At 37.8% G+C, this 9,952-nt stretch overlaps 1 protein-coding gene across 1 annotated transcript; it reads right to left on the bottom strand.

The window, feature by feature from the left end:
- Positions 1-3,445: 3,445 nt before the first annotated feature.
- On the bottom strand, positions 3,446-8,174 carry LOC103401321 (probable disease resistance protein At5g66900). Its single transcript, XM_070814129.1, has 5 exons — positions 6,810-8,174; positions 5,835-6,175; positions 5,157-5,515; positions 4,797-5,008; positions 3,446-4,517 (listed from the first exon to the last, which is right to left on the bottom strand). Exons 1-5 carry the CDS (start codon positions 7,486-7,488, stop codon positions 3,676-3,678), a joined length of 2,433 nt encoding a protein of 810 aa, XP_070670230.1. The 5' UTR covers positions 7,489-8,174; the 3' UTR covers positions 3,446-3,675.
- Between the last annotated feature and the right edge of the window lie 1,778 nt (positions 8,175-9,952).

Raw genomic sequence — 9,952 nt, 5'->3', positions numbered from 1 at the left:
ACCGAAATGAAATTGGTTAGGAAGATGGACGTTCATGAGAATTGAAGAAGAGGGTAAATCGGTACAGATAGCAGGAGGTGAAAGCAGCAAAATGAACAAAAAGATGAAACTTAGAGAACAAAAGATCTTCCACTGACCCCTCCCACAGCGAGGGCCAGCGGCGACAGAATTAAATTGGAACGATAAAAATGATCATACTTTTACAATGAAAAATGTTAAGAGAGACTCCACAACGAGTCCTATTTCTGGAAGAGTCTCCTTAGCATTTTGCATTTACAATTTTAATTTGAGTTTTTATCATAAATGATTCTTGAAATTGAATCACCCTATCAAGATAGTTCCTAAAATTGAAAATCAATCAATGTTGTCCTTGAAAATGGATGTTGCAAATCAATGTAGTCTTTCTGTTACAATTTCGTTAAAAAAAAAGTTTCACATAAGTGGGTCTCACAAATCTAATTAAATATTAGCATCTATATTAAAAATATTTAAATAATAATGAATAATATTTTTTATGTCAAAATAAAAATAAAAAATAATTTTTTTTTCTTTCTTCCTTTGTCTTCTCGGGCAGGCTTGGCTGCCATGGCAGCCCTGCCCACTACCAGCCGAAGCAAAAACCCCCATGGGTGTGGAGGGTTTTTGCCCAAATCTTCTGCTACTCGTCAGAAAGATTGGTGTGGGGCCGTCAACCTAGGCCTTGGGTGCGGCGGTAGATAGGAGGATATGGTGGGGAGAAGGTCAGCGACGCTGGAGTCGGAGACGAAGAAGATGGTTTGGTTCGATTGGGTTTCTATCGTGGTATATTAAATGGATCGAGTGCCAAAAATGGAGCCATGGTGGGTAGGGCTGCCATGGCTGCCAAGCCTGCTCGACGAAGACGACGGGTGAAATTTTTTTTTTTTTTATTTTGACATAAAAAATTATTTTTTTATTATTTAATTTTTTTTTAATTTCATGGTAATATTTAATTAGACTTGTAGGACACATTTATGTGGCATATAATCACATAATAGAAATTTTAACGAAATTGTAACGGAAGGATCACATTGATTTGTGGCATCAATTTTCAATGACTACATTGATTGATTTTCACTTTCAGGGACTAGCTTGATGAGGTTGGTCAATTTCAAAGATCATTTGTGATAATAACCTTTTTTAACTTTTGGGTATCAGTAATAAGTAATAACAAAGGTATATAAATTGGCATTTACTATATGTCTACATTAACTTAAAATAGGATAAACCGTAACTTCAATATACAATCTTCTATACCAAAGAAAGCAAAAAAAGAAAACTTATTGTTGTGATTGGCTCATATTTTGAGCTAGCAACAATAAGGTAACCCGTGAGTGGCTTTGGGGCTTGATTAAAAGGCAAAGCAAGGAGCATGTTTTGTGGAAGACAATCATGATTGTGTTTGTAGTCATCATTTAAAGTTGCTACAAAGGACAAAGCAAGAGTAGGCTTGCTTTTGGACTTTGGAAACATGACCCCGTAAACTTTGGTTTTCTTTATGCAAGTGTGCTTGCTTTCTTTGTAATTTAATGTAAAGAAAGAAAGGGGTTGCATGTTAAGTAGGGCTTGCCAAAAGAGAGAGAGAGAGCATTCGGCTCTCTCCTGAGAAGGCATCAGAGAGCATCCAAAGGGGGAGAACATTCGGCTCTCCCATGGGAAAGCATGGGCACGGGTGAGAGAAAATCAAGAGAGCTAGAGTGAAAAGTATTCTAGTGAAAGAACTCTTGGGGTAGAGTGAGGCTCTTGGGAAAATTCTATGAGTGGGTGTGCAAGGGATTTGGGATTGGGTTATGTTGATTTAACTCATGTGTACTTGTACTGTTATTCTCATAGTGAAGAGCAATATCTCTCCGGGGACGTAGGCAGACCAAGGCACAACAATTGGTATCAGAGCATCGTTGGAGGCTTTGGTTCGTTGGAGGTCCAGATTTGTTGTTCACCATGAATTTTTCAGTTGAGCAGTTTAATGGGAGAGGCGGTTTTACTCTTGGTAAAGGAGAGTAATGGAAGCCTGAAGAAATGGAAGCCGTGTTCAGGGATGCTTGGATCAACTGCGAAAGTTGATGTTGAGGAAGAAGAAAAAGGCCTTTTTCTTCTTACCTCACTTTCAAATTCGTACGAGAACCTTGTTAAACTTTACTACATGGAAATATACAGTAAGTTTGGAGCAGGTGCAAGCTTCTTCGGTGTGGAATGATACACAAAGGAGACCATGGATGATGGTGGGCACAAGATGCTTAAGTTATTAAAGGTTGGAATCGTGGAAGAAAATTGGAAAGAGGATCTGAGAGAGACAGCAGGTTCAGATCCGGTTCCAGAGGCAAGGGTCCACAGTGCTACGAGTGCAAGGCCGGGTTGTAGCAAGTTTGTGGCGGAAGACTTCGAGTATGCCCTTTAGGTACTCGAAGCAACACTTCTCCTGGTGATGTTTAGTCTCAAGTGTTGCAGGGGTTTTGCAACAGGTGGAGCTATGAGATTCACAGGTGATGAGATGGTCATGAGGTAGGAGGAAGTGTGGGAATTTTTTCTGGCTCGATGGGTTGTTACTGGAAACGGGCGCGCTGACGAGTTTCCAGGTTGCAGACAATGAAGAGGAGGAAAACCTGCTGGAGGAGACGAGGATGTGTCGAGATCTTGTCTAAAGCTAAATTGTGTTTTTTAGCTTGCAGCAGCTGCACTTGCATTCGCAGTGACTGAATCGAAACAGGACCAAAGAGGTTGATTCAGGGTGTGTATGCTGGTACATAAGGCCAATGGACTTTGGTGATGGGTGCAAGGATTTTTGCACTGTATATTCGCCAAGGTGGAGATTGTTGTGATTGGCTCATATTTTGAGCTAGCAACAATAAGGTAACCCGTGAGTGGCTTTGGGGCTTGATTAAAAGGCAAAGCAAGGAGCATGTTTTGTGGAAGACAATCATGATTGTGTTTGTAGTCATCATTTAAAGTTGCTACAAAGGACAAAGCAAGAGTAGGCTTGCTTTTGGACTTTGGAAACATGACCCCGTAAACTTTGGTTTTCTTTATGCAAGTGTGCTTGCTTTCTTTGTAATTTAATGTAAAGAAAGAAAGGGGTTGCATGTTAAGTAGGGCTTGCCAAGAGAGAGAGAGATAGCATTCGGCTCTCTCCTGAGAAGGCATCAGAGAGCATCCAAAGGGGGAGAACATTCGGCTCTCCCATGGGAAAGCATGGGCACGGGTGAGAGAGAAAATCAAGAGAGCTAGAGTGAAAAGTATTCTAGTGAAAGAACTCTTGGGGTAGAGTGAGGCTCTTGGGAAAATTCTATGAGTGGGTGTGCAAGGGATTTGGGATTGGGTTATGTTGATTTAACTCATGTGTACTTGTACTGTTATTCTCATAGTGAAGAGCAATATCTCTCCGGGGACGTAGGCAGACCAAGGCACAACACTTATAGATACAACCAGGTGCAAAACAATAACATGACAATTACACAGGAAAAAATAACACAATTTCTGAAGACTCGAGAGTTTGATATAAACAATATTACAAATTGATGTGATGAAACTCAGAAACTAGACAGAACCAAGAACGAAATCAAACAAGAAAAATCCAACAAGAAGATGAAAATTAAAGAAAACAATGCAACACAAATAAAAAAAGACGTTGCTCCAACAATTATTGAGGAAAGACAGGTCTCACAACTGAGGCTTTTCGAGCCAATTCAAATTGGTTTTTTCTTTTGCCACCTTGATTTTGTCTCTGAAACTAGCTAAGAAGGGTTTCCACAAATATTCTGTCCCTGCATCACAAATCACTTCCTCTAACTGCTGATCAAGATCCCAGACTGACAGAGGCAACTCTTCCAATCTCGAGCACTGTCCCATGTTTATCTTTCTTAAACCACTCATTTCGCCGATGTTTTCAGGCAACTCCTTAATGCTGATACAATTGTATATGTCAAGAAAGTACAGCTTATTGAGTTTCTCAATCGAGCCCGGAAGGCTTACCAAGTCTGTGCAGGACCTTAGCCTCAACACCTCTAAATTCTCAAGCTTTTCAATCTCATCAGGCAAGGCGGATAGCTTATGGCAGTTGGTGATACTGAGTTTCTTTAGATAAACAAAATCACAGAGCTCGGCCGGCAATGACACCAGATCATGGCAATAGTCGATGTTCATTTCCTCTAGACTAGGCCATGCATCTGAAATTTTGATGGAACAATTGCAGAAAGCTTGACCGATGTTACACATGAATAAAGATATCTTCTTCAGGCTCTTCAACGGTACGAAGTTCTTGGTAATGGAAGGAACTGATATGCGCTCTAACCTGATTCTCTTTAGATTTGATAATGAACCCAGAAGATAAAAATTATTCAAACCAGTAGGTAAGAAACCATAGTTTGTGACTATTAAAACCTTCAAGTTACCAATTTTCTCCACAAATTCAGGCAAGGCATTGTTCTCTGTCTTAAAATTCAAAACTAGAACCTCAACTTGTGGTACATGAACGCTCTGCCATTCTCCTGAGAACATTCCATCTGCAAACAATTTTCTATGACATATGAGTATGAGAAGAGTTTAAACTAAAGTCCTATTCAAATATTAGCAAGTGTGTGTGCATGCGCATGTTCGTTTTTACGTATGTGTGTGCTTACATGTGTGCAGATAGTTTAAATGAAAGTGCAATTAGTGTGTGTGTGTGTCACTGTGTGCACGCGCCAGTGCTTATGTCCATGTGTGTGTTTACGAGTGCTGGCCATAGGTACATGTGCAGATGTGCTCGTATATGCATTTTCTACAGAGAGAGATGGGACAACCAGAGGAGATAGATAAGAGGCGAGCATTGATGGGTTGCGACTTCTGTTCCGTCAACCACTTGGGTTGATTGTGTCCACTTACGACAATCAGTCTTTTTCTATCTTCTATTGGGTCTAGTTTCGCATTGTAGATAGCCAGCTGTCGAAGCATATCGTGCTGGCTAACAAAGTGTTCGATGTAGTAGTCATCCACAATCTCTATATTCTCCTTCCTGGTAACAATCCAAAGTTCCAAACTCAGTCAGTTAAAAAAGATTTCGTTAGCATACATTGCAGTTGTATATTATGGTACGAGCTAGTCGTAAATATAGAAATTTTCAATATGAATATTTCATAACAGAAACATAGAAGCTTGAGTACCTAGTGATGACAAGATTTGCGAGACCTCTGGTGGTGAGCTCAAGGAGGTTCTTAATGCAGAGAAAGTCGTCATCTAGCTTATATAGCTCTATCCACATATCAATGAAAGCAGCAGCAGGGATTCTTTGGTCCTCGGGAAATGAGCCAAGGTCCATGAAGCATTCTTTGATGACAGCCTCTTTTTCTTCCAAGTCATCTATGCTACTTTGAAGCCGAAGAAGCAACTCAGTCTCAGAATCAAGAATCGAACTTTTAGACCATTCAGTTAGTCTAGAACGCCAGAATTCTGTAGCTTGTCCACGAAGCGATTTTCCGGTCACTGTAATGGCAAGGGGAACTCCCTTACAGTGCTTGAGTATCTGCAGGTTTGTTGTTGCAAATGAAGTCAATTACTATCTGAGTTGCAGACCGAAATATCAAGTTTCTTTTAACATCTCAATGGTTTCATGAAGATGAGAAAATGGTTAATGACTATCTACTTATCTTCCTTCTTATTTTAGTTTTAGTTCCAAGTAACATCGTACGTAAATGGTCGTTTGCAGGTTGATATGGTAAAATGGGTGTTCCCTTCTGTATGTGTCTAAGACCAAAACAATTTATTTTCCCTAATTTGATTCCCCTTTAATTTGTGAGGCATCTGTAAGTATAGATGTTGTGATTGCAAAGTAAGAAATGAACCTTTCTCAGAAGATCTTCTGGAACAGACAAGCTATCTCCCAGGGATGCTGAATGACGCAAAAGAGTCATTGAATCTTCATCATTCAAAGCTTTGAGATTATACGGAGTGCCAAATCCTGGAAATTCAGATCTCGATGTCACCAGGATCTTGTAATTTGGCAATTCCAATTCATCAAACTTCTGAAGAAGGGATTTGGATTTCAACCAAACATCATCCAGGACCAACAGTAGCGGATTCTGTCCTGTTTCCTGAGACTTCATGCGTTGATATAGCTCTTGCACAACATCTAAGTTGGGGTCTTTCGAAACAGTGACAAAGAAGATATTTTCCTTGAATTTATCTATCAAAATACAATACAAGAAATATGTTACATACATGTGAAAACAATGAAACATACACGATGGGAATGTTGAGGTAGAAAAATTAAATCTTGATCTCAACTGCAGCCCTAGTTTATGCGAAGAGTAGGAAACGGGTGAATCAATTTTCTTTATAGAATCTATTCCAATCATAAAGTTAATGTAGTAAATGCTTGGTTACTCTTGACAAGTAAAAACTCCTATCAATGAGAATTATCTCTGTAAGACTCAGATAGGAACTGTATATCAGCAACGGGAACGATTCTTTATTGATATATGCATGAGTGAGAGTAAGATATCCAAGATACACCACATATTAGTCATGGCAAAAAGATAGCGTGAATTTTGGAACCATATATCCAGTAAGACATACTATTCAAGCAATTGATATATTACAACAATTGTGGATTAACTATGATGTTATATAAGTTTATATATCTGCAGCTGGGTTTGATTTGGATATCAGTAGGTGTTAACTCTCATACAAAAGGCTTCAACTCTACGAACGACATCTATAACATGCTACTAGTACTAATCGAGAGAAAAAGATGTTAAATTACCGATTACTTTTACTAAAAAAACTTCTCACTTAGCAATTAGAAAGTATCATCATACCTTTGACATCCTCATCTTGACAGAATTTCATTGCCAATGTGGTTTTCCCGCATCCTCCGGCAGCAGTCAACACAAGCATCGAGACATCGTCCTTAAGAAGCATGATCTTCAAATCCCTCAAAGGCTCATCCAATCCAACTGTAACACGTGGAGGTTCAGGAACTGAACCCAGATCATGAAATCCTTCTTGCTTTTGTATCACAACATTCTCTTTGTTTCCTACCAAACCATTCTTCTGGACAGCGGCCAAGGCCTCCTTCGACACGGCCAAGTTCTCCCTCGAAATATGCAAGTTCTCAAACCCGTTCCTTATTCCCTCCACATTCAGTATCTTCAACAACCTGTTTAGACATTTATCCAAATCGAGAAGTTGCTTGGCGTATTTATACTTTTTGAAGCTTTTCCACCGGCTGAGCTTGGAGCACTTGAGAACCAGCCCTTCCCCATCCGCTATTTGTCTCACAATCTTTAACACTTCCTTGTTTGATTGATCCAACACCTTTTTGTATCTCTCTATGTCTTTGATCAGTGGATTTAACGCTTCTAATGTGGAATCGAGATCTCCGAGGAGCTCTCTAAACATCATAGTCTTGTCCTTGACATCCTTAACAACATCATACAGCACACTAAACAATGCTCCTACAGCAGCACCTGCAAAAATTTCCCCAACTCCTCCCATTCCAGCTTCTCTCAAACCGAAACCCGACACCGACAAATCCGAAAACTAACTCGTAATCATATCAATCAAAACTTGAAGACAAGAGAAGACCATAGCAGTATGAAAAAACCCAAATAAAAATGCTCTCTTGATTCTGCTTCAATCCACTGACTTTTACTTTCACCTACCCCCATTGACTTCCCAAGCAAATTGCAAAGCTGCTTCCTGAGAAACTTCGAATCGGAGCCATTGACTTTGCCATTGACTGACCAAGAATATCACACCTACCTATCACATTCATGGCTTCCGACGAGAGGGTAATTACAATGCATTGATCCAAAGATAAAAAACTAAAATAAATATTTAAAATTTTAAAAACTACCCTGCAACTTGAATCGTTGATCTGATTGACCCCTGCGTATTTTTGTTCCTCCAATTCTGCGGACGGCAACGCAAACAGTGGTGTGCATGGGTGGATTTCTTGTTTTTCTTTCTTTGGGGACAAGGGATCCGCCTACCAGAACCCAATTCCCATCCCTCTCAGAAAAGTGTTGTGTTCGATCGCAATCGGATTCGGTCGCAAGTTGGAACCTTTCAGTCGTGTTTTCTTTCTCCAGTCACCGCTCACTTCTTTTCTTAGAAGGAGCTGGGAAAATAACGACGAATTTTTTACCCAAAAAATGTAACTGACTTTTAAAATAATAGTCAATTTACTGGTCTGCCCATCTTTATTTATTATCTTTTATCTTTTGGATCGCTACACCAACAGGGTAAAATTGGAATATAATAAAATTTCCCAAACAAACCCAACTAACTTCGACACAAAACTTTCCACAGAAAAATTTTAGCCCATTTTATCAACTTGGGCCTATAACTTGGGCCTACAAAAGAGTGGCTGAGGATTTTAAGAATAATTGGCTTCTTTTTAGCTACGTTTTTTTTTAAATTCGATTTTAATCTCATTTTATTTTATAAAATTTAAAATTAGTCATTTTACTTTTTAAACTCGATTTTATCTCATTTTGCTCTCTGAAACTCACAAGTTGTCATTTTACTCTCTGTAACTTGTTTTTGATCTCACTTTGCTACTTAAAACTCACCACTTTACTTTTTGAAATTCAAAATTCACTCTACATTGTCTTGTTTTTGTTTTTTTAGAATAAGTTCATCCATTCAAAATTTATAATTGGTAATATGCCAAATTTCTACTGAAATAAATGAATAGCAAGAAAGAATAAAAAAAATTATTCTCTCTCCATCAGCCACCTCATTTAAGAACATAAGAAATAACAAAATCAATGGAACTAATTATAAGGTGACTGGAGATGGAGGGAGAAGGAATGAATGTATTGACAACGATTATAGAGAGAAAGGGATCAAAGAGATGAATCCAATGAATTTTTTTTGCTATTTTTCTTACTTTTCCTTTTTTTTATAGTTATACAATGTTTGAAAATTATCTTTTCTTTTGTTTTTTGTTTTTGTTTTGTTTCAATCTATGTGGTACTATTTGATTGAATTTGTGAGCTTTATACTCGCGATGTGTTAGCTATAAGTGGGCTCTAATTATGCCACATAAGTAAACTTAACGGTTATTTAACAAAATTATACATAAAAACTAGCCAAAGTGGAGTGAATATTGAATTTCAGGAAGTAAAGTGACAACTTTGGAGTTAGAGGGCATTGTGAGATCGAAATCGAGTTCCAAGGAGCAAAATCGCGATTTTTTAGTTTCAGGAGACAAAGTGGTATCAAAATTAACTTCCAGAAACGTAGCTAAAAATAAGCCACAATCATTTAGTTAAATCGTTAACAGTAAGACACAAAGATTATAAAACATTGCAAAACTATAAGATACGTGCTAAAATCATTTGTCCTCCCCAATACATGACAAAAATATCATAAGAGATTCATTTATCACATGCTAAACAAGTACCGAAACCCAAAAACCATACTACACTTCCTATCAATATGAGTACAAAGATTACAACATTAAGAATCGAATTGTAGGGACAAATCAGTATAATAGAACTATGAGTACAAAATAATAATAAAAACCCTCAAATTTTAGCTTAGAAGTTTCTTAGCAAAAAACTACCCTCATTTGAACGCTTGTAGATAAAATATGATTTCGGTTCAAATCTTGGTAAAATTTGAATTTGAAGATTTATATCAAAGATAGTAATGATGAATTTGAAGAACGTCAATTAAGTGAGATTATTTTGAAATTTTTTATTTACGAAAATAAAAATCTAAAAAATTGAAGATCATCAATCGAATGAGATTATTTTAAAATTTTCAGTTCCAAAGGCTCTTCAACGTTTTGATTGCGGAATAAAAATACAAAAATTAAATACTTCAGTAAAATAAAAGAAAATTGACATAAAAATATATTTATAAAAAAATACTGATGTGGAGAAAATTCACGAAAATAACAAAATTTCAGTCAAAGAACTCTGGCTACTAAAAGGTGTTCCCTTCCAAA

Source organism: Malus domestica, chromosome 15 (assembly GCF_042453785.1).
Source record: "Malus domestica chromosome 15, GDT2T_hap1".
Lineage (NCBI taxonomy): Eukaryota > Viridiplantae > Streptophyta > Magnoliopsida > Rosales > Rosaceae > Malus > Malus domestica.
Note: the sequence above shows the minus strand (reverse complement) of the source record. Positions and strands in the feature narration are given on the sequence as shown.

Excerpts from the sequence above, each read along its gene's own strand:
- LOC103401321 (XM_070814129.1), bottom strand. The coding sequence starts at position 7,488 with ATGGGAGGAGTTGGGGAAATTTTTGCAGGTGCTGCTGTAGGAGCATTG. Across the intron at positions 5,516-5,834 it reads CAGAAGATCTTCTGAGAAAG|ATACTCAAGCACTGTAAGGG; the intron begins GTTCATTTCTTA and ends ACAAACCTGCAG. Across the intron at positions 4,518-4,796 it reads CCTCTTATCTATCTCCTCTG|ATGGAATGTTCTCAGGAGAA; the intron begins GTTGTCCCATCT and ends AATTGTTTGCAG.